The sequence below is a fragment of the Hypanus sabinus genome, chromosome 24 (assembly GCF_030144855.1).
Source record: "Hypanus sabinus isolate sHypSab1 chromosome 24, sHypSab1.hap1, whole genome shotgun sequence".
NCBI classification, from domain to species: domain Eukaryota; kingdom Metazoa; phylum Chordata; class Chondrichthyes; order Myliobatiformes; family Dasyatidae; genus Hypanus; species Hypanus sabinus.
In genome coordinates this window covers 33,749,434-33,774,055 of record NC_082729.1, presented here as the reverse complement: position 1 = coordinate 33,774,055, position 24,622 = coordinate 33,749,434, and the positions used below count along the sequence as shown (strand labels likewise).

Genomic DNA, 24,622 nt, shown 5'->3' with positions numbered 1-24,622 from the left:
CCTACATCACTTGATTTAAGTTTATAAGAGGTGACAGTACTCAAGCCCTGCCACAACTGTCAAGCTTCCTTTGTTGATTCAGATTTAATCCAGAATTGCCACGTAGCCCATGAGATGGATTTCTGGAGATCGTACCAGGACTTGAATGGCTGTGATGTGGCCTTCAGCAGACTGCAGATCTGATACTTCATCCAGAGCATCCTGTTGGGAAAGACTCATCTACAACAGTCTTAAGCCCATGACAACAATGGTGCATTTCTTCAGCTCCACAGATGACCATTGAACACAGCCCAGCACACCAACTCGAAATAATCACTTAGCTGCTCCTGTGGCCACCTCATTGTTGTCCTAACCTCCAGACCTTTGCTCTTTGTCCTCTGCCTGTGTGCTGGTAGAACAGCCAAGTGATTGGATTTACCGAAGTGTGGTTTGGCCATGAAATGGTAGGCATTTCTTATCTTAGTGTAAAAGTGGTCCAGTGTGTTGGGACATTGGTGTTACAGCTTATATGCTGATTATAATTGGGAAGGGTTTTCTTCAAACAAGTCTAGCCAGAAGTCCCCAACTAAGATTTGAAATCCGGCGAGATGGACTGTTTCTTGTTTGGAGACAGCACACTCCAGTATCTCAAGCACTTGATTACAGTTGGCCACTGGTGGTGTGTGAACAGCGGTCAGGACTATTGGGCCCTTGGTATGTAAAATAAGCAGCATTTGATCATTAGGTATTCAAGGTCAGAAGAACGAGTTTGACAAAACCGACACATCGGAGAACCACCGAGAGTTTATGATGAAACACACACACACCTCCACCTTTTGCTTTTTCTAAATCAGTTCTGTCCGTCCCATGAATAGAGAAGCCTTTGTGTCCGATTGCTGTATCTGCCTCACCCGACTGGAACTTAGAATCCCATCTATTTTGATGATTAGCCTTTGTTCTTTAAGATTTTCCCCAAATAAATGGCTGCCCTGATTAACTGGAATCTCCACCTTGATGTTTCGCTGAACTAATCAAGTTGATGACATCTAATCCATTCTCCCTGATTCATATTCCTGGCCAAGAGCCTCTTAAACACCTCTATTGTACTGACCTCTACACCAGGCACTCACACCTCCCCGTGTGATAAAAGAAACCTTCAGGAAAATTAGCACAGCCCTGTGTCCATCCCCAAACTAATCTCACTGTCCCATTCTCAAATATTTATGCCCCCACCTCACCCAGCCCTCTCCCTAGACACACAGACACATTGTCACATCTGTAACATTAAGCTTTTATTCACCAGTTTATGGAATATGGGTCCTGTATGGGCCAGCAGGGAGGTACAAACCCCCCCCTCCCCCGGAAGCCAGTGTCACCCAGCCCTCATGAGACCCAGCAATGCCGACTCCTCTTCAATCTCCCACCACACTTGACCCTGAGTTGCAGTAGCCACCGGGGGCATCTGTGGGCAGGGGTGCCCGCCCCCTGCTGGAGCAGCGGGTCACTGCGAGGAATGGGGCCAAATCCAGGGAGATGGGGGTCAAAACCTCACAGGGGAGGTGGAGCCAGGTCCCCGGTGGAGACAAGGAGGGGCCATCAGTTCAGCCACTCAGATTGGCTCCCTCTAGCGCTGAGTGTCAGCAGACATGGAAAGAACAAGTGGAGAGGGAAATGCTGAGGGGTTTATAGGGACTGTCTCGCTCTCCCATCCACAGACTCCTTCAGTCGCCCCCTGATGCCCCTACATAGTGACAGATGGTGTCGTAGTCCAGCTGCAGGAGTTGTTCCTCGTTATGTTGGAGCTGCACCAGCGCTTGGCACTTTGCTCTGTCCCGCTTCAGTATTCGGCCCACCTGCAAAAGAGAGGGGAAGAGGAGCGTCAAGGGTGAGCACTCGAGCTCAACTACTGACAACCCCGTGGATGGACACACGGCTCTCTCCTGCTCACAGCACCAGGGTGACAGAGAGAGACACACACAGGAGTGTCAGGGGCAGCACCTAAGCCCAGCTACAGAAACCCTGTGGATGGACACACAGCTTTTTCCCGCTCACAGCACCAGGGTGAGCGAGAGAGACAGAGACACATGCACACCACACAGGAGTGTCTGCGGGTGGACCCCCCCCCCCACCCCGAGCCCTACTGTCAGAGCTCCCTCTTGTCCCCAGGACCAGTGGGTATCAATCAGCACTCCGTCCAACCAGGGAGGAGAAGAGCGTCTGGGGAAGCACCCAAGCTCAGCTACTGAGAACCCTGTGTATACACAGCGCCCTCCCACCCCCAGCAGCGAGGTAACAAAGGGGTGTGCAAGCGCACGGGGCGTGGGGGGGGGGTAGATTCACTCACCGCGCCTCTGTGTTCGCCGAGCACCACCATGATGTGAGCAGAATCCGACTTGGGAATCACCGTCTCCAGCATTGACTGTTTAATCCCTGTGGGGAGAGGGAGGGTGAGACCATTCGGCCCACAATGTTGCCCCTATGTCAATATTCAAAAACCCAATATATATCCTATCTACGTTTTCTGCACTTCCATGTGCCTCTATAAAGAGGATCTCTAGTGTATCTGCCTCCACCACCACCAACCCTGGCAGTACCAGCACTGTGTATAAAAAAATAACTTTATTTTAGGAAACAGCATGGAACAGGTCTGTCGAGCCACCAACAAACTCTAACGACCCAACTAACCGATACTTCTTTGTAGGAGGAAACCCACGCGCTCCTCAGCAGGGATGTACAAAGTCCCTGCAGAGTCCGCGGGGAATGAACTTCCTGACAGCCCAAGCTGTAATAACTACAGTACTGCGGTACCAGGTTTGCCCTGCACATCAGTAAATCCTCTCACCTTAAATACTCGCCCACCAAAATTAGCCATTTTGATCCTGCGGGGGGAAAAGGTACTGGCCTCTCATCTAACCCTCATAATCTTAATCAAGTTCTCAGCCCTTGCTGCTTTGCAGGAAAACCCAAGTTTGTCCAACCTCACTTTATAAGTGCATCACTGTAACTCAGGCAGCATCTTTTGCACCCTCTCCAAAGCCCCCCAAATCTTATTCCCGTAACGGGGTGACCAGAACCAAACACTGAAGGCCAGCTACGGTCTAACCAGAGCTTTAGACAGCGGTAATCACTGGTCAGGGACTTCCAGCCAAAATAAGTGCCGCTGACCAGCTCCTTCAGTCTTGGGTCACCATGGTAGCGCAGTGATTAGTGCGATTCCATTGCAGCTCGATGTGCCAGAGTTCAGAGTTCAATCCTGGCGCCCTCTGTAAGGGGTCTGTGCATCCTCCCTGTGGAACGTGTGGGCTTCCCCCCCCCCCCCCCCCACAGTGCAAAGACATATCGGTTGGTAGGCTAATTGGTCATTGTAAATTGTCCTCAGGTAAAATTGGTGCATTGCTGTTTGTGAGTCTCGAAGGCCTGTCCCACGCTGTGTAATCGATAAACAAAACTGTGGGCAAGCTGACTTTGAAGGCAAGCGTACCGTATGCCTTCTTGTCACTTAGCCATTTGCTCTGGACTATTCACCGTCAGACAGGCCCCAGCTATGCAACCTCGGGTAGTTTGCCCTTCCTTGCCTCCCCCTCAGTGCTTCACCACCTCCATCCCCCCACCACTGTCCTGGGATTCCCACCTTCCAGAAGCCGTCCACTGTCAGTCCGGCATACACACGAGTCGGTGCTCAGCACGTCCTCGATGGTGACCTGGGGGGGTGGGGGGTAGGAGAGAGAGAAAATCAGAATCAGTGTGGAAAGGGATCACATACCCTGTCCTCTTCTCCTTTACTCTCCCCTCCTTCCCCACACTCACCCCTTCCCTTCTCCTGTACACCCCAAACCTCTGAATGTTCTCCCCTACTATTGTCTACCTTCCCTCTCTCTTCTTCCCATATTTCTTCCTCTCCCATCACCACCTGATGTCCACGGCACCAGCTACCGATCTTCCCCCACCTCTACCACCCCTGCCCTTTCCCCATCCCACTGACCTCCGACTTACCCCACCCCACTGACCTCCATCCACCTCATCACTGACCTCATCCTCCTGCCTTCCCATCCTTACATACCTCACACCGTCCCTGAACTTCCCTCTCCTTCACCTCCCTCCTCTCATCAGCAACCTCCCATTCCCCCTCATCGTCACTGCCCTTCGCCCTCTGACCTCCAGTGCCATGACCCAAGCCGGGGTTACCTTGCAGTTGTAGTAGGCTCCCTTCTGGTAGCGCCGGTCGATGAGCCGGACCAACAGGTCACTGCGCAGCCAACACAGGGAGCGCCGTGGAGAGGGGCTGCTGGGCCGCTTGTCCCGTTTCCTGTCCCTGTGGGGGCAGAGCGGTGACCGTCAGCTGTCTGGGTACTTCTGGCAACCCACCGCCTTCCTCACTACTCCCACTTCGCCTCCCCGTGAGGGCAGAGCGCAACCCCTCCCGGAGTATATCCTTCTCCCCGTCACACTTCCCCTTCCTCACCCCTGCTACATCATCACCAGATCCTCAGTGACAGTTCCCCATCATTCACAGTGTGTGTCCTACCCTCGTACACCGAGGTCCCTCTGTTCCTCGACACTGCCCACTATTTACAGTGCATGTCAATAGACAGTAGGTGCAGGAGTAGGCCATTCGGCCCTTCTAGCCAGCACCGCCATCCACTGTGATCATGGCTGATCATTCACAATCAGTACCCCGTTCTTGACCTCTCCCCATATCCCTTGACCCTGCTATCTATAAGAGCTCTATCCGACTCTCTCTTGAAAGCATCCAGAGACTTGACCTCCACTGCTTTCTGGGGCAGAGCATTCCACAAATCCACCACCCTCTGGGTGAAAAAGATTTTCCGCACCTCTGTTCTAAATGGCCTACCCCTTATTCCTAAACTGTGGCCTCTAGTTCTGGACTCACCCATCAGCGGGAACATGCTTCCTGCCTCCAGCGTGCCCAATCCCTTAATAATCTTATATGTTTCAATCAGATCCACTCTCATCCTTCTAAATTCCAGTGTATACAAGTCCAGTCGCTCCAATCTTTCAACATATGACAGACCTGCCATTCCGGGAATTAACCTTGTGAACCTACGCTGCACTCCCTCAATAGCAAGACTGTCCTTCCTCAAATTTGGAGACCAAAACTGCACACAATACTCCGGGTGGGGTCTCACCAGGGCCCTGTACAGCTGCAGAAGGACCTCTTTACTCCTATACTCAATTCCTCTTGTTATAAAGGCCAGCATTTCATTAGCTTTCTTCACTGCCTGCTGTACCTGCATGCTTGCTTTCATTGACTGATGTACAAGAACACCTAGATCTTGTTGTATTTCCCCTTTTCCTAACTTGACTCCATTTAGATAGTAATCTGCCTTCCTGTTCCTGCCACCAAAGTGGATAACCTCATACTTATCCACATTAAACTGCATCTGCCATACATTTGCCCACTCACCTAGCCTGTCCAAGTCACCCTGCATTCTCATAACATCCTCCTGACATTTCACACTGCCACCCAGCTTTGTGTCATCAGCAAATTTGCTAATGTTACTTTTAATCCCTTCACCTAAATCATTAATGTATATTGTAAACAGCTGCGGTCCTTGTGGTACCCCACTGGTCTCAGCCTGCCATTCTGAAAGGGACCCGTTAATCGCTACTCTTTGTTTCCTGTCAGCCAGCCAATTTTCAATCCATGTCAGTACTCTGCCCCCAGTACTATGTAACCTAATTTTGCCCACTAATCTCCTATGTGGGACCTTATCAAAAGCTTTCTGGAAGTCCAGGTACACTACATCCACTGGCTCTCCCTTGTCCATTTTCATAGTTACATCCTCAAAAAATTCCAGAAGATTAGTCAAGCATGATTTTCCCTTCATAAATCCATGCTGACTCGGACTGATCCTTCTACTGCTATCCAAATGTGCCGTAATTTCCTCTTTTATAATTGACTCCAGCATCTTTCCCAGCACTGACGTCAGGCTAACTGGTCTATAATTCCCTGCTTTCTCTCTCCCTCCTTTCTTGAAAAGTGGGACAACATTAGCCACCCTCCAATCCGCAGGAGCTGTTCCTGGATCTATAGAACATTGGAAAATGATTACCAATGTGTCCACGATTTCTAGAGCCACCTCCTTAAGTACCCTGGGATGCAGACCATCAGGTCCCGGGGACTTATCAGCCTTCAGACCCAACAGTCTATCCAACACCGTTTCTTGCCTAATATAAATTTCCTTCAGTTCATCCATTACCCTAGTTCATTTGGCCACTATTACATCTGGGAGATTGTTTGTGTCTTCCCTAGTGAAGACAGATCCAAAGTACCTGTTCAACTCGTCTGCCATTTCCTTGTTCCCCATAATAAATTCACCTGTTTCTGTCTTCAATGGCCCAATTTCGGTCTTAACTATTTTTTTGCTATTCACATACCTAAAGAAGCTTTTACTGTCCTCCTTTATATTCTTGGCTAGTTTACCTTCGTACCTCATTTTTTCTCTGCATATTGCCTTGTTTGTTATCTTTTATTGCTCTTTAAAAGCTTCCCAGTCCTCCGGTTTCCCACTCATCTTTGCTGTTATACTTCTCTTTTATTTTTATACTGTTCTTTACTTCGCTCGTCAGCCACGGCCTCCCCTTACTCCCCTTAGGATCTTCCTTCCTCTTTGGAATGAACCGATCCTGCACCTTCTGCGTTATTCCCTGAAATACCTGCCATTGTTGTTCCACTGTCTTCCCTGCTAGGGTATTGTTCCATTGAACTTTGGCCAGCTCCTCCCTCATAGCTCCATAGTTCCCTTTGTTCAACTGTAATACTGACACATCTGATTTTCCCTTCTCCTTCTCAGATTGTAGGTTAAAACATATCATATTATGGTTACTACCTCCTAATGGCTCCTTTACCTCGAGGTCCCTGATCAAATCCGGTTCATTGCACAACACTAAATCTAGAATTGCTTTCTCCCTGGTAGGCTCCAGTACAAGCTGCTCTAAGAATCCATCTCGGAGGCACTCCACAAACTCCCTTTCTTGGGGTCCAGTACCATTCTGATTCTCCCAGTCTACCTGCATGTTGAAATCCCCCATGACAACTGTATCATTACCTTTGCGACATGCCAATTTTGGGGGCCTGCAGATAACTCCCATTAGGGTCTTTCTACCCTTAGAATTTCTCAGTTCTATCCATACTGACTCTACATCCTCTGATTCTATGTCCCCCCCTCGCAAGGGACTGAATATAATTCCTCACCAACAGTGCCAACCCACCCCGTCTGCCAGTCAGTCTTTCGATAAGACCTTGCTATTCATCCTTGAATATTCATTTCCCAGGCCCTGTCCGCTTGAAGCCACGTCTCTGTTATTCCCACAATATCTTACTTGCCAATTTCCAACTGAGCCTAAAGCTCATCTACTTTATTCCTTATACTTCGTGCATTCATATATAATACTCTTAATTCGTTACCCCCCTCACCTTTCATATCAATTCCTATTTCACTTGGCCATACTATATGATCTCTTATTGAATTTTCTGTGCCATTGATTCTGTGTCCTACCCTCATTCGCTGAGGTCTCTCAGTACTCCCCCCACAGATACGGGGTCGGACTCACCTCTCTGAGCTGACCTTGTGCTTCCTCTTCCTGTCCCGGTGTTCCATGTGTCTCTCCTTCTCGATCTCCTTGCTCTGCGTGGCCTCCTGTTGCCGTTGGCTTTCTCTGTGGGCGGTGCTCAACCGGCCTGTGGGAGTGAAGGAGAAGACATTGAGCTGAAAGAGGCCTCCCCCATCCAGAGCTCTCTCCCCAGTGTCTGCCCTCACCCGTGTCTCTCTTTGCCCTCCCTCCCCCGCCATGTACTGGCGTCTCTATCCACATCATCTCTCTAACCATATCTCTCTGCCTCCTTGCGTGCGTACGCCTGCTATCGAGGGGAGCTCGGTGTTACACGGGCCAGGGGACGAGCCGGGCTCGTACACACGCACAGTCCCAGCGCGGGCTGCAGCCGACCAGCGCAGTCCCCACCCCCAAACTCACTCAGGTCCCGGCTGTAACGCTGGTACTCTCCAGCACTGACGTAACTGAGCCCGTGCTGGCTGACGGTCACCGCCTCGTTGCCCAGCGCCAGCCGCACCACCACGCGGGCATTGTCAGGGTCTAGCCCTTCGATCTGTGGGGGTGGTTAGAATCAAAATCAGGTTTAGTATCACCGGCACATGCCATGAAATTTGTCATGTTATGGCAGCAGTACATTGCAATATGTAGTAATAAAAACCAAATAATAATAATATATATAATTAATTAGTTGTACAAACGAGGGAAAACATCGAGGAAGTGTTCCTGGGTTCAATGTTCATTGGTGGTAGGGAAGCAGCTGTTCCTGAATCGTTGATGTGTGCCTTCAGGCTGCTGTACCCCCTCCCTGATGGTAACAATGGGAAGAGGGCATGTCCTGGGTGACAGGGGTCCTCAATAATTGACACCGCCTCTGTGAGGCTGAGAAGGCTCGTGTCCATGATGGGCTGGACCGCGTTCACAACTTTCTGCAGCTGCTTTCGACCCCGTGCTGAAGCCCTGCCCTCCCTCCCCCACCCCTGGACCGGACTGCGGGGCAGTCAGTTAGGATGCTCTCCACGGTACATCTGTACACGTCTTTAGGTGACGAACCACAGTCCTGATGAAATACAGCCGCTGGCTTGCTTCCTTTGTAATCGTATCGCAACACGAGACCCAGGAGAGAACCTCAGGGGTACTGACACTCGTAGGCCTTCGTTCACACCCAGTGGGGGGAAGGGGGTAGAGAATGAAACGGGGTTATTTATCTGTTGGGGTAGGAGAGGGAGACGAGGAGGCAAGAGGTTCTCTCTCCATAATGCTCTTGGTGGGGAGGGTCCCACGAGTGTGTGAGAGACAGAAGGTGCATCCCAGGAGGTGACGTTTTGCATAGGGTTACCAGACCAGCAGCTCTCGATGAGAGGGTCCCATGGGTGCTGATGAAGGGAGTGTTCGAGGAGGGGAGGTTTTGGATGTGGTTTACCTGTCCATATAGGTCCCGGTGGGGTCCCTGCCGGATCTGAACCTTCCTGCCCAGAGCTGGGCCCTCCGGCTCCTCCTCCATCTGCTCCTCGCCCGGTTTCGGGGGCCTGGCAGGGCGGCTCGGCTCCAGGTCCCGAGCCAGGGACCGGTCCGCCCCCAGTCCCAGCCCCTTCGGCCGTAGCTTCTGCTCCAACGGCTTCACGTCCCTCGGGGGGGAGAGAGAGAGACAGAGATCATCGCAGGCGTCACCTACCCATCAGGCACTGACCCTGCACTCTGGACCGACCTCAAGTCACTGACTGTGACCTCTGGTCAAACTGCCAATCACCGATCCTGCCTTCTGACCCACCCACCCGTCACTGGCCCTGACCTCTGATCCACCCGCCAATCACTGACCCTGTCCCCTCCCCCCACTGAAAATAGAGAAAGGGAAAAGGGTAGAAATTACCACGCCACCTCCCCTCTCAACCTGACACAGACTTATCCCGCCTCTTACAGACTCCACCCACACTGACATAGCACATCACAGGCTCCGCTCACATCAATTCCAGCCTCTTACAATCTCCGCCCACACCGACAGATCCCACCTCTAACAATCTCCGCCCACACCGACAGATCCCGTCTCTAACAATCTCCGCCCACACCGACAGATCCCGTCTCTAACAATCTCCGCCCACACCGACAGATCCCGTCTCTAACAATCTCCACCCACACCGACAGATCCCACCTCTAACAATCTCCGCCCACACCGACAGATCCCACCTCTAACAATCTCCGCCCACACCGACAGATCTCACCTCTAACAATCTCCACCCACACCGACAGATCCCACCTCTAACAATCTCCGCCCACACCGACAGATCTCACCTCTAACAATCTCCACCCACACCGACAGATCCCACCTCTAACAATCTCCGCCCACACCGACAGATCTCACCTCTAACAATCTCCACCCACACCGACAGATCCCGTCTCTAACAATCTCTGCCCACACAGACAGATCCCGTCTCTAACAATCTCCGCCCACACCGACAGATCCCACCTCTAACAATCTCCGCCCACACCGACAGATCCCGTCTCTAACAATCTCCGCCCACACCGACAGATCCCGTCTCTAACAATCTCCGCCCACACCGACAGATCCCGTCTCTAACAATCTCCGCCCACACCGACAGATCCCACCTCTAACAATCTCCGCCCACACCGACAGATCCCGTCTCTAACAATCTCCGCCCACACCGACAGATCCCGTCTCTAACAATCTCCGCCCACACCGACAGATCCCACCTCTAACAATCTCCGCCCACACCGACAGATCCCGTCTCTAACAATCTCCGCCCACACCGACAGATCCCGTCTCTAACAATCTCCGCCCACACCGACAGATCCCGTCTCTAACAATCTCCGCCCACACCGACAGATCCCGTCTCTAACAATCTCTGCCCACACCGACAGATCCCGTCTCTAACAATCTCCGCCCACAGACAGATCCCGCCTCTAACAATCTCTGCCCACACAGACAGATCCCACCTCTAACAATCTCCGCCCACACAGACAGATCCCACCTCTAACAATCTCCACCCACACAGACAGATCCCACCTCTATCAATCTCCACCCACACAGACAGATCCCACCTCTATCAATCTCCACCCACACCGACAGATCCCACCTCTAACAATCTCCGCCCACACCGACAGATCTCGTCTCTAACAATCTCTGCCCACACCGACAGATCCCACCTCTAACAATCTCCGCCCACACAGACAGATCCCACCTCTAACAATCTCCGCCCACACCGACAGATCCCACCTCTAACAATCTCCACCCACACCGACAGATCCCGTCTCTAACAATCTCCGCCCACACCGACAGATCTCGTCTCTAACAATCTCCGCCCACACCGACAGATCCCACCTCTAACAATCTCCGCCCACACCGACAAATCCCACCTCTAACAATCTCCGCCCACAAACAGATCCCACCTCTAACAATCTCCGCCCACACCGACAGATCCCACCTCTAACAATCTCCGCCCACACCGACAGATCCCGTCTCTAACAATCTCCGCCCACACCGACTGATCCCGTCTCTAACAATCTCCTCCCACACCGACAGATCCCATCTCTAACAATCTCCACCCACACCGACAGATCCCGTCTCTAACAATCTCCGCCCACACCGACAGATCTCGTCTCTAACAATCTCCGCCCACACCGACAGATCACACCTCTAACAATCTCCGCCCACACCGACAAATCCCACCTCTAACAATCTCCGCCCACAGACAGATCCCACCTCTAACAATCTCCGCCCACACCGACAGATCCCACCTCTAACAATCTCCGCCCACACCGACAGATCCCGCCTCTATCAATCTCCGCCCACACCGACAGATCCCGTCTCTAACAATCTCCGCCCACACCGACAGATCTCGTCTCTAACAATCTCCGCCCACACCGACAGATCCCACCTCTAACAATCTCCGCCCACACCGACAAATCCCACCTCTAACAATCTCCGCCCACAGACAGATCCCACCTCTAACAATCTCCGCCCACACCGACAGATCCCACCTCTAACAATCTCCGCCCACACCGACAGATCCCGCCTCTATCAATCTCCGCCCACACCGACAGATCCCGCCTCTAACAATCTCCGCCCACACCGACAGATCCCGCCTCTATCAATCTCCACCCACACCGACAGATCCGGTCTAACAATCTCCGCCCACACCGACAGATCCCGCCTTAGACAGGCCCCTCCTCAGCACCCCAACTCACTGTTTGAACGTGTGTCCGATTCCCTCTCCCTCCTTCCAGCCCATGCCCCTCAGCATGGCCATGCCGTAGGCTTCCACAGGCACCGACTCGTAGTCTGCCGCTGTGGACTGAGCGGGGGGGCGGGGGGAGCTGGTCAGTCACTGAGAAATGTCCCACTTCCTCACCCCTGCCCCCCACCACCGTCCTTCACACACTGGACAGCCCTGCCCCACTGCGCCAAACATCCGCCTCCCCAGAGCCTCCCTCACACTCTCGATAGTCCTGCTCCTTCCCGTCAACATGAATTGATGGAAGGGGGAGTGGGGGGGGGGCTGTACGTCCCTTCTCACTGCCCCTCCCAAGAGGGCAGCCCCCTCCTCAGAACCGCCTCGTGGCAGGAGAGCTCCTTTCTGATGTCAACATGGGCGGTGGGGGCCACGGCAGGGAAATCCCTCCATACTGCATTCGTGTAATGGGGGAACATTTCTTGTCACTGCTACTGCCCAGACCTCGCCCTGGCACAACAACGCTTTACAGTACCAATCCCCACCGCTGCCTGTAATGAGGTTGTAAATTCTCCCCGAGACAGCGTGGGTTTCCTCCCACAGTCCACAGATGTACTGGTTGGTAGGTTAATTGAACATTGTAAATTGTCCCGTGATCAAGCTAGGGTTAAATCAGGGGTTGTCGGGCGACGCAACCTTAAAAAAAACGTTAGCATTCCACTCCCCTCAACACATCCCTGACCCACCGACTCCGGCCGCAGCTCCACATTGACCTTCTCCCCGTCTTCATATCCACAGGGCGCCTGGTTCTGCATCAGCAGAGGGATGCTGAGGGTCCCGTCATCCAGAGTCCCTTCCTTCCACTTCTCCTGGTACCTCTGGGACTCTGTGGCCAGGGGAGAGGAAGAGCAGACAGATTGAGGAGCAGCAGCGGTGGGTCAGTTATACCCCCCCAACCTGCCCCCCCACCAATACAATTTACCCACTGCTGCCGAGCTGGCCCCAGCAGGGGTAAAACCCAGTCACTGCTGAACACCCTAGTAGGGCAGCCTTTCATTGGTCCTGTTATAGTTACTAATCTATACATTGGCTGAGTTTGCCCACAGGAAAATCAATCTCAGGGTTGTATATGGTCACATATACAAGGCTGAGGTTGTTCTACGAGTCTGTGGTGGCCAGTGCTATCATGTTTGCTGTGTGTGCTGGGGCAGCAGGCTGATGGTAGCCAACACCAACAGAATCAACAAGCTCATTCGTAAGGCCAGTGATGTTGTGGGGGGTGGAACTGGACTCTCTGACGGTGGTGTCTGAAGAGAGGATGCTGGCCAAGTTGCATGCCATCTTGGACGATGTCTCCCATCCATTCCATAACGTACTGGCTTGGCACAGAGTACATACAGCCAGAGACTCATTCCACCAAGATGTTAACACTGAGCGTCATAGGAAGTCATTCCTGCCTGTGGCCATCAAACTTTACAACTCCTCCCTCGGAGTGTCAGACACCCTGAGCCAATAGGCTGATCCTGGACTTATTTCCACTGCGCATGATTAGCTTATTATTATTTAATTATTTATGGTTTTGTAAAGAGGGTTTCTTCTTTTTGTTAACTAGCAGGAATGCTAATTTACTGATAACGAGAATGGTATTCCTTTGTAAACCAAATGGGGATTAATGTTCTTTCTTATGAGTCTGTAAGCTTTTGTTGACGGGCTTTTGGGCAGATCGGCGCGAGGGGGTCGAGAGAGAGGACGCAATGCTCTAAGCTGGGTGAGGATCGGACCCCAAAGGGGGGTCCGAGGCCGGGAGATTCTCCGAGGGGGGGGGGGAATGAAGCTAGATGTGCTTGGTTGACCACTCGGAGGGTCCTGAGCTGTTTGGAGAGTCGAGGAGTTCGGAGGGTCCTGAGCTGCGAGTCGAGGAGTTCGGAGGGGATCGAATGGTGGCCAGAAGACTTCAGTAATTGAGCTCCAACGGTTGTGCACGAAGTGGTTTGGACTTTGATAAGTTTGGCGCCTTTTCTTTAATTTTCTCTTCATATATACTGTATCGTTATTAATCACTTAGTTATAGTAACCTTTATAAATTGTACTCATTTAATCACTCATGGTGTACTGTCTGTTTTTGGGCGAGGCAGGGACATCACACAGCATCCACACCAGCTGATGAGCCAGTTTGGCGGGGCCGAAGGCTGCTCCTCCTAGACGAGAACGAGCTGAGCGAGCCTGAGGCGACCCAGGGGGTTACAGTTTTATATTGCTATATTTCTTCACTATTCTTGGTTGGTGCGGCTGTAACGAAAACCAATTTCCCTTGGGATCAATAAAGTATGTCTGTCTGTCATATGTGTACTCTGGCAATAAAATTTTGTTTGAACTTCCGATGGTGAATTTGCCAGGAATATTGATCACACAGACCCTGCAGACTCTCACCAAGTTCTAACAATGATCTACAGAAGCATTCTGTCCGGATACATCATGGATCAGTACAGCAACCACTCTGCCCACAGATGGGCTGAATGGCCTAATTCTGCTCCTATGTCTTATGTAGGTACCGGTGGAAGGCACTGGAGCCTGCTGATAGTGGTTCAGTGCCAATATGGCAAGCTCTCTGCCCGTGGCCCGGCACAGGATCTGTCCTGAGGAAGAACAGACTCTCATTCTGTCCAGAGTCAAACAGAGTAGGAGAGTGGAGGTAGGCCACTCTCAAAAGTTAGCCTTACCCTCACTGGGACCCTTGGCACATCAACCACCCGCAGTGCCAGCCCTGAGGGGTCTGTGGACACTCCACCCAAATCAGGCACCAGTCCATTCTCCGCACCTTCAATCAGCTCCTGCACGGCTTTCGACAGCACCTCGGGGTCCTCCTGCTCTCCTGGCTCCTTCTCCTTCGTTGCTATGGCCCCCGATTCCGGCTTGTGCCAACGGTTCTTCCGGATGAGGGGCACGATCAGTTCCCGGGGCTTCTCCCGCGGCTTTAGGCTGGCGGGGGTAAGTGACAGGAGACAGACAAAAGGGTCAATGGGGGGATGGACACAGGTCAGTGAGGGAAAGGAGAGGAAGATGGATACACAGGTCAGTGGGGGAAGGAAGAGGGAAATGGACACCAGACAGTGGGGGAAAGAAGAGGGAGATGGACACAAATCAAAGGGGGAAGGAAGAGGGAGGTGGACACAAGACAAAGGGGGAAGAGAGAGGGAGTTGGGCACAAGTCAAAGGGGGAAGGGAGAGGGAGTCGGGCACAAAGGGGGAAGGAAGAGGGAGGTGGACACGACAAAGGGGAAGGAAAATGGAGATGGACACAGGTCAAAGGGGGAAGGGAGAGGGAGACGGACAGAAGTCAAAGGGGTTAGGAAGAGGGAGACAGACACAAATCAATAGGGGAAGGGAGAGGGAGACAGACAATTAGTGGGGGAAGAGAGGAGCACAAATGGGGTCAATGGTGGAAGGGAGAGGGGTCAGAAACAGTTCAATAGGGCAGGATGGGAGGGGGATGGACAGGTCAGTGGGGGAAGGGAGAGGAAGACAGGCACACAGGTCAGTTAGGTGAAGGGAACAGTGGGGGGAGGGAGTAAGAGAGGGACAGATGTGGGTCAGTGGGGAAAATGAGAAAGGAATGGACACAAATTAGGCAGATGCAACCTCTAATTCTCTGTCCACCCTCCTAAGCTCTATCAATTTTTCCCAAATCCCACCATGTCACTCCCTCCATATTTTGTTCCTCACACACATTCCCTTACCCCCACCCCAGCAGCCCTTGATCCTAAATCTCCCTTCAACACTCCTATACACACCTCACAACAATCTATCCCTCAATACCTCCCCCCGAGCACATTCTCTGCCATTAATACCCCTCAACATGCCTCTCTTCACTAAATACCCCCAACCTTAAACAACAATGCTCCCCAGTCCATAGAAGACCCCCTCCCTCAACGTGCTCTCTATAAAAAGCAACCTTCCTTTCTCCCTCCATCATGAGATTCTCCCATTTTCCTCTCTCTCCCACACCCCATCTTCCGTTCTGTGACTTCCTCCCTCCCTCGAGCCTGTTCCGTCCCTCCCTCCTTCCAGTAAATCCTCTGTCCCTCGTTCACACATACCTTCTCCTCTCACACCTCTTCTGCACTCTCTCCCCAACCCTGCTTAAGATCTCTGAACGTTCTCAGCACCCACACTCCCATCCCTGCTTCTTGGATCCCCATGGTCCCGGAACCAGGCTCTGCTACAAACACACATCAACTCCCCCTCATGTCCACGCTTACACACTCACGCTTCCCCCTATCTCATACGCCCCAGGAAGCAGCCGATTAAACCAAACCATTCGTTGGGATGTGGGAGGGAACTGGAGCACCCATGGGGGAAACACACACTGTGTCACAAGGAGAACGCACATTCTCCTCATGATCCTGTGGGATTCCTCGGGCGCTCCGGTTCCCTCCCATGTCCACACATCACCTTCTCTCTCTCTCACACACCCTCAGAAAACTGGAGCATGGGGTGTGGGAGGGAGAGAGAAAAGGAAGCAACTTGGGGTGGAAGGACATGCCGAGGGACAGAGTTTAGATGGAGGGAGAAAGGATAATTACAGCTGGAATTTAGAGAAAGGGGAGGGGTGCTTTTTGTAGAGGGTGTGCTGGGGGGGGGGTTCATTTATGGATTTGGGGGGGCATCGTTGCTTAAGTTCAGGGAGGAGGGAATTTAGTGAAGGGGGTATTTATGGCAGAGAGCGTGCTAAAGGTGGAAGGGGGTGTATTGAGAGGGGAGGGAGTTGAGTGTGGGGAGTGTGTTGGATGGGGGGGTGGTTTAGGATGAAGAGGGCCCTGGGGGAAGAGAATGTGTGCGAGGGACAAAATACCCCCTCCAGACACCCCCCTGACAAATATAATGTCCAGGCAACTGTAGAGAGAGGGGCAGATTAACCCACTGCCCCTGTATGTTGTTGGGATGTGGGAAGGAACCGGAGTGAGCAGGGGAAAACTGCACGCGCACGCACACACACACCACCTACTGTCCCTCAGCACTCCTCCATCCTAAATACCCCCCTCACATTCCCTCCCCAACCCTAAATACACCATCTATCCCTCTTAACACCCCCTCTACCCCACAGAGGGGCAAGGGCCGACCCACTCACTGACCCCGCACGTTCGTTGGGGTTTGGGATGGAATGGGGACAACTGGGAGGACAGCGAGGGAGAAAAGAGAGGGGCTGAAAGAATGAGAGGCAGAGAGTGGGGGGTGGGAGAGAATGAGGGGGGGGAAGAACCCTCATTTGGTCTGTTAGCACAGCCTCTGCCATTTAAACCCCTCTCTCCCCCTCAGCGCCAACCGTCTCACTAAATAAAGCAATATGAAGTGCAGAGTTTGTGTTATAAACACACGCACATTGTATAAATGTGGCAGAACAGCTGTTCTGTGCTTGTCGCTCTCACCACTGGCTCGCAGTCTTGCCAAGAGGCGCAAGTCTGTCCCTGCCAGTGTACAGCAAGCCTCACGTAGTGCCTCTTCGCTGGCGGTACACAGAAACTGAACACCTCTCGGACTCGGGCTGAACCGCAGAGGACTGTGGGGGGGGGGGACGACTGGCCCCCGCACACGTACAGCGCGCAGGCCCACTGGTGCGCGGACACGGCCTGGTGCTTGTGACCCAGCTACGGGTAAATAGCCCCACTGCCTCGTGGGCAGCCTCGGGAGACACAAAGGCTACGGGAGTAAACCCAGACAGCAGATCGGGAGTGGAGCCCCTAATAAGGCGGCTGGATGTCATTGAACGTCCTCCCGGCAGCTCCCGTAGCCGAGCTAGTGCCAAACGTATAGCTTCATAAGCTTTCCTTTGGATACACTGGTGAGGCTGAGAGGGAGATCTTGACGACTGTCCATTTCAGGATCCCCATAATCCAGGCTTGTGATGACGATTGTCCTGAGATAGACGGATGCCAACCGTATAGAAAACTAAGAGGGGTCACTGGAGGTTCAGATGTTTTCCCTCAGAGTCGTGCTCAATGGTTACGCGACATTATGTCATGCTTAGATTTATCGAAGATTCATTGTTCAATTCCTGAATCTCGTCAAGACTTTCAAACATTGTGGGGACCTTTTCTGAATTATTTTGAAAACCTTCAATTTGTTGCTCAAACTCAGATATTGGCTATTATTAATTTTTATTATATGAGAAGGTATTTTACCTTCTTTTCTCCTTAATGAACAGCTCCGGTCTTGGTAGGGGTTAGACACTTTTTTTTTGTAATAAATTAGTATATTTCAACGTAACTATTGATTAACTTACATAAGTAATGAGATTGTTGTTAAGAACTGATATAATGTAATTGGTAGTTTTTAAAAATCTTTTTTGACCTTTTATATACACTTTCTTGTACTCTGTATTCTTCTATGTAGAAACTAATAAAAATATTGGAAAGAGATTCAGCATCACTCAACACTGCTACCTTGACCTGGCATAACACGACTTGTGAACTTCCTCTTGCTTCTGTCCATCTTTGGGTCTAAATTATGAATGTGCACCTTGGTGCACAGGGGTTGTGAGGGTGCAGTTCAGTTGCGACTTCTTTTCTGTGGTCCCAGCTTGGGTTTAACTTTCTGGTTCCCTCTAGAGCGGCAGAGGTGGGGATTGAATCTGTCTCTTCAGAGTCCTGAGGCAGCAGCCCCATCCACACAGGCCAATCACCAAGCAAAACAAGACCCATACCAAACCCTGGAACGACTCCATCTTCCAACAATGAGACCCCAAGGTGCCCACCTGACCGAGGCAACTCAACCCACTCCTACCCCAGACTGTTCTGCCCACTCCCACCAGGGCCGGGGGCCAAAAGATCCTCAGCTGGAAGTTTTGTAGCATCTCTGTGTAAGAGGTTTGTGTGTTCCCTCCTCCCTCCACCCGTGATCGGTTGGGTTTCCTCCAGTCCAAGGATGTACTGCGTTAATTGGTCACATGGGTATAATTGGGAGGTAGGGGGCTATTACCACACTGTATGAGGAAAGTCGATCTCCCACCCCCCATCCCCATCACATTCTACAGGGGTTGTATTGAGAGCATCCTGAGCAGCTGCATCACTGCCTGGTTCAGAAATTGCACCATCTCGGATCGCAAGACCCTGCAGTGGATAGTGAGGTCAGCTGAGAAGATCATCGGGGTCTCTCTTACTGCCATTATGGACATCTACACCACACGCTGCATCCGCAAAGCGGACAGCATTATGAAGGACCCCACGCACCCCTCATACAAACACTTCTCCCTCCTGCCGTCCAGGAAAAGGCACCGAAGCATTCGGGCTCTCACGACCAGACTATGTAACAGTTTCTTCCCCCAAGCCATCAGACTCCTCAATACACAGAGCCTGGACTGACACCAACTTACTGCCCCCTATTGTGCCTCTTTGCTTGTTTATTATTTATTGTAATGGCTGCACTGTTTTGTGCACTTTATGCAGTCCTGGGTAGGTCTGTAGTCTAGCGTAGTTTTTTCTGTGTTGTTTTTTTTTATGTAGTTCAGTCTAGTTTCATGTAACACCATGGTCCTGAAAAACGTTGACTCATTTTTACTGTGCACTGTACCAGCAGTTATGGTCGAAATGACAATAAAAAGTGACTTGACTTGAATCTCTAAAATTGCCTCCTCCACTACTCCCCCATGATGCTGTCCTTCCTTGAGTGAGGAAGGCTACTGTCACCCAGTAGAGGCCCAGGACTCCCAGGCCACTGTCACCCAATAGAGGTCCAGGACTCCCAGGCCACTGTCACCCAATAGAGGCCCTGGACTCCCAGGCCACTGTCACCCAATAGAGGCCCTGGACTCCCAGGCCACTGTCACCCAATAGAGGCCCAGGACTCCCAGGCCACTGTCACCCAATAGAGGCCCAGGACTCCCAGGCCACTGTCACCCAATAGAGGCCCTGGACTCCCAGGCCACTGTCACCCAATAGAGGCCCAGGACTCCCAGGCCACTGTCACCCAATAGAGGCCCAGGACTCCCAGGCCACTGTCACCCAATAGAGGCCCTGGACTCCCAGGCCACTGTCACCCAATAGAGGCCCAGGACTCCCAGGCCACTGTCACCCAATAGAGGCCCTGGACTCCCAGGCCACTGTCACCCAATAGAGGCCCTGGACTCCCAGGCCACTGTCACCCAATAGAGGCCCAGGACTCCCAGGCCACTGTCACCCAATAGAGGCCCTGGACTCCCAGGCCACTGTTACCCAATAGAGGCCCAGGACTCCCAGGCCACTCACCCAATAGAGGCCCAGGACTCCCAGGCCACTGTCACCCAATAGAGGCCCAGGACTCCCAGGCCACTGTCACCCAATAGAGGCCCAGGACTCCCAGGCCACTGTCACCCAATAGAGGCCCAGGACTCCCAGGCCACTGTCACCCAATAGAGGCCCAGGACTCCCAGGCCACTGTCACCCAATAGAGGCCCAGGACTCCCAGGCCACTGTCACCCAATAGAGGCCCAGGACTCCCAGGCCACTGTCACCCAATAGAGGCCCAGGACTCCCAGGCCACTGTCACCCAATAGAGGTCCAGGACTCCCAGGCCACTGTCACTCAATAGAGGCCCAGGACTCCCAGGCCACTGTCACCCAATAGAGGCCCAGGACTCCCAGGCCACTGTCACCCAATAGAGGCCCAGGACTCCCAGGCCACTGTCACCCAATAGAGGTCCAGGACTCCCAGGCCACTGTCACCCAATAGTAGGCATAAGGAGTGGCCGATGGCTACCGAGGCATTTGTCCCACGGGCCCCTACACTAAATCTGAGATCCAGTTTGGAGTTTCCTAATAACCCCCATCACCATAGAATGCACATGTTGGGCACTCCATCTCCTGACACCAGGCCCCAGCGTGAGCACTCCCCACCCACGGGACACCACCCCAGTGACCCTCTCCCAGGAGTCCAAGCTCCAGCAGTGGGTGTCCCGCCTCCATCTTGACACCCCAGACCACCGGTCAGCCACACCCCTCCTGATCTCCTCCGAGCCTCTGGATTTCCCTTTTCCCATTGACTCCAGGCCCTCCCCTGCCAGCTTCCCCCTTCAAACCCTCGCCTCAGGGTCACCCTAGGTCTCCAGGTGGAAGCCCATCCTACTGGAACGCCCCCCCCACCCCCCGAGACTTTGGGTCTCCCTTTCCGAAAGCCAGGTCTCAATCATCCTATGTCAACCCCTCAATTCACCACCCCAGGTCTCGACCCCGACCCTCTGGGGACTCTTGAGTCTCAATACCCCGATGTCCCCCTCAGACTCTGGGTCGCTCCCCCCCGACCCTGATCTCCATTGATTCTGTCAACCCCTCAATTCACCACCCCAGGTCTCGACCCCGACCCTCTGGGGACTCTTGAGTCTCAATACCCCGATGTCCCCCTCAGACTCTGGGTCGCTCCCCCTCGACCCTGATCTCCACTGATTCTGTCAACCCCTCAATTCACCACCCCAGGTCTCTACCCCGACCCTCCGGGGACTCTAGTCTCATTCCCCCGATGTCCCTCTCAGACTCTGGGTCGCTCCCCTCCGACCCTGATCTCCACTGATTCTGTCAACCCCTCAATTCACCACCCCAGGTCTCTACCCCGACCCTCCGGGGACTCTAGTCTCATTCCCCCAATGTCCCCCTCAGACTCTGGGTCGCTCCCCTCCGACCCTGATCTCCACTGATTCTGTCAACCCCTCAATTCACCACCCCAGGTCTCTACCCCGACCCTCCGGGGACTCTAGTCTCATTCCCCCGATGTCCCTCTCAGACTCTGGGTCGCTCCCCTCCGACCCTGATCTCCACTGATTCTGTCAACCCCTCAATTCACCACCCCAGGTCTCTACCCCGACCCTCCGGGGACTCTAGTCTCATTCCCCCGATGTTCCCCACCCCCGTCAATCCTCAATCCATCTAGGTCTGTGGGTTGCTCCCCCTCCCAGGACTCAGGGTCTCGCCCCCTCCCCAGCCTGGGTCTCCCCCTCAATCAACCACCCCAGTCCCTCCTCAGACTCCATCCACCAGCACAGGTCTCTCCCCCACCACCCCGGACACCGGTCGCTGCTCACCTCAGCACCTCCCCGCCCTCCACGCTGCTCACCGCCTCCCTCTCGGACTCCGCCTCCTTCACCCGGGGTCTGCTGACGGTCCGGGTGAAGCCGAAGGAGACGAGTCCCCGCTCAGCCTCGAGCTCTTCCCGCTGCGGTTCCGGCGGCTGCTCCATCGCCTCTGTCCCGGGGCCTCACTGAGCACAAGCAAGGCGCAGGCGCGAATGCCGCGATGCACATCGGGAAACGTAGTCGCAGTTGTTTTTACACTACAATCCCGGCAGCCTCCGATCCCAGAACTACAATTCCCAGCAACCTGTGGAGTCGGTTTTGGAATCGACCTTAAAACTCTTGACAATTCTTTCACTCCCTTTGAAATTATTTCATTATGATTTTGTATACTTCGAAAGAAATTTTTGAAATAATTTTTATTTCTAACAGAGTTCCAAATATAAAATAATTTTGTCCATAACTGCACACACACACACACACACACATATATATATAAGTACTTAGTATATGTAGCTCAAACACGAGGAAATCTGCAGAAGCTGGAAATTCAAACAACACACACAAAATGCTGGTGGAACACAGCAGGCCAGGCAGCATCTATAGGGAGAAGCGCTGTCGACGTTTCGGGCCGAGACCCTTCGTCAGGACTAACCGAAAGGAAAGATAGTAAGAGATTTGAAAGTAGTCGGGGGCACTACTCTTACTATCTTTCCTTTCGGTTAGTCCTGATGAAGGGTCTCGGCCCGAAACGTCGACAGCGCTTCTCCCTATAGATGCTGCCTGGCCTGCTGTGTTCCACCAGCATTTTGTGTGTGTTGTTGTTTCTATATATAGCTAAGACTTTTGCACAGTACTCTATACTGTCTTTCCAGTTACCAAATAACACTTAATACTATTGAACTATTAATAGAAAGTTAATCCAAATATACAACATTCATTCAGCATGCTGCAGCAACTCAGCAGGTCAGGCAGCATCCGTGGAAACGAGCAGTCAATATTTCGGGCCGAGACCCTTCAAGAACATTGAATTCTCCAACTTCCGGTAATTCCCCCTCCTCTCCCTTCCCCCATCCTAGTTTCACTCTGCCTCCTCCTCCAGCTGCCTATCACCTCTCTCATGATTCTGCCTTCTTCTACTACCCATGGTGCTTTCCCTTTACATTCCTTCTTCACCTCTCCTGCCTATCCCCTCCCTGCTTCCCCTCCCCCACCCCTTGATCTTTCTTCTTATTGGTTATTCACCTGGCACCTTCCACCCTCCCCCCACCTTCTTTATAGGGCCCCTGCCCCCTCCCTCTTCAGTCCTGGTGAAGGGTCTCGGCCCAAAACGTTGACTGCTCGTTTCCACGGATGCTGCCCGACCAGCCGAGTTCCTCCAGCGTGTTGTACGGGTGGCTTTGACCCCAGCATCTGCAGTGTACTTTGTGTATACAACATCCACTGCATCCCCTTTAATTATCCTACTTGTAATCTCCCTAAAAAAAACCTTTTGGAATTCTTTGAGATTACAAGTAGGATAGATAAAGGGGATGCAGTGGATGTTATATATAACCATATAACAATTACAGCATGGAAACAGGCCATCTTGGCCCTTCTAGTCCATGCCGAACGCTTACTCTCACCTAGTCCCACCAACCTGCACTCAGCCCATAACCCTCCATTCCTTTCCTGTCCATACACCTATCCAATTTTAAATGACAGCAATTTTGTACATTTGGACTTTCAGAAGGCCTTTGACAAGGTGCCACACATGAGGCTGCTTAGCAAGTTAAGAGCCCGTGGTATCACAGGAAAGTTACTGGCACGGCGAGAGCATTGGCTGACTGGTAGGAGGCAGTGAGTGGGAATAAAAGGATCCTTTTCAGGTTGGCTGCCAGTGACTAAGGGTCTTCCGCAGGGATTGGTGTTGAGACCGCATCTTTATATGCTGGTTTTCAATTATTTAGATGATGGAATAGGTGGCTCTCTTGCCAAGTTTGCAGATCATACAAAGATAGACAGATAGTGTTGAGGAAACAGGTCGGCTCTAGAGGAACTTAGACAAATTCGGAGAATGGGCAGGAAAATGACAAATGACAGACAATGTTGGTAAAAACATAGCCAGTTTAGCAGAAGAAATAAATATGCACACTATTTTCTAAACGGGGAGAAAATCCAAAAATTTGAGATGCAAAAGGACTTGGGAATCCTTGTGCAGAACACCCTGAAGGTTCACTTGCAGGTAAAGTTGGTGGTGAGGAAGGCAAATGCAGTGTGAACATTCATTTCAATAGTGCTAGAAGAGCAGGGATGTGATGCTGGGGCTTTATAAGGCACTGGTGAGGCGTCACCTTGAGTATTGTGAACAAGTTTCAAGTCAAGTCGCTTTTATTGTCATTTCAACCATAACTGCTGGTACAGTAAAACAGTAAAAACGGAACGACGTTCCTCCAGGACCATGGTGCTCCATGAACAACACAAAACTAGACTAGACTACCTGACAACAACACAGAACTACACTAGACTACATGAAAAAACACAAAACTACACTAGACTTCAGACCTACATAACGAGCACAAAACAGTACAAGACAGTACAATAATTAATAGTAAACACAAAGTGCACTGCAGATGCCGTGATCGAATCAAGACGTTGGGGGACCGCTTCATCAAGCACCTAAGCTCTGTCCGCCACAACAGACAGGATCTCCCGGTTGCCACTCACTTCAACTCTCTTTCATATTCCCATTCGGATATGTCCATACATGGCCTCCTCTACTGCCATGATGAGGCCAAACTTCAGTTGGAGGAACAACATCTCATATACCGTCTGGGTAGTCTCCAGCCCCTTGCTATGAACATCAAATTCTC

At 52.1% G+C, this 24,622-nt stretch overlaps 1 protein-coding gene across 1 annotated transcript; it reads right to left on the bottom strand.

Moving 5' to 3' along the window:
* Window positions 1–1,252: 1,252 nt before the first annotated feature.
* Window positions 1,253–21,974, bottom strand: gpkow (G patch domain and KOW motifs). The gene is made up of 11 exons (XM_059949574.1): window positions 21,783–21,974; window positions 14,557–14,717; window positions 12,485–12,624; window positions 11,755–11,861; window positions 8,975–9,179; window positions 7,975–8,107; window positions 7,555–7,681; window positions 4,165–4,291; window positions 3,611–3,680; window positions 2,324–2,409; window positions 1,253–1,832 (listed from the first exon to the last, which is right to left on the bottom strand). The coding sequence occupies exons 1-11, from the start codon at window positions 21,935–21,937 to the stop codon at window positions 1,701–1,703; spliced, it is 1,443 nt and encodes a 480-aa protein (XP_059805557.1). The 5' UTR covers window positions 21,938–21,974; the 3' UTR covers window positions 1,253–1,700.
* Window positions 21,975–24,622: the final 2,648 nt, after the last annotated feature.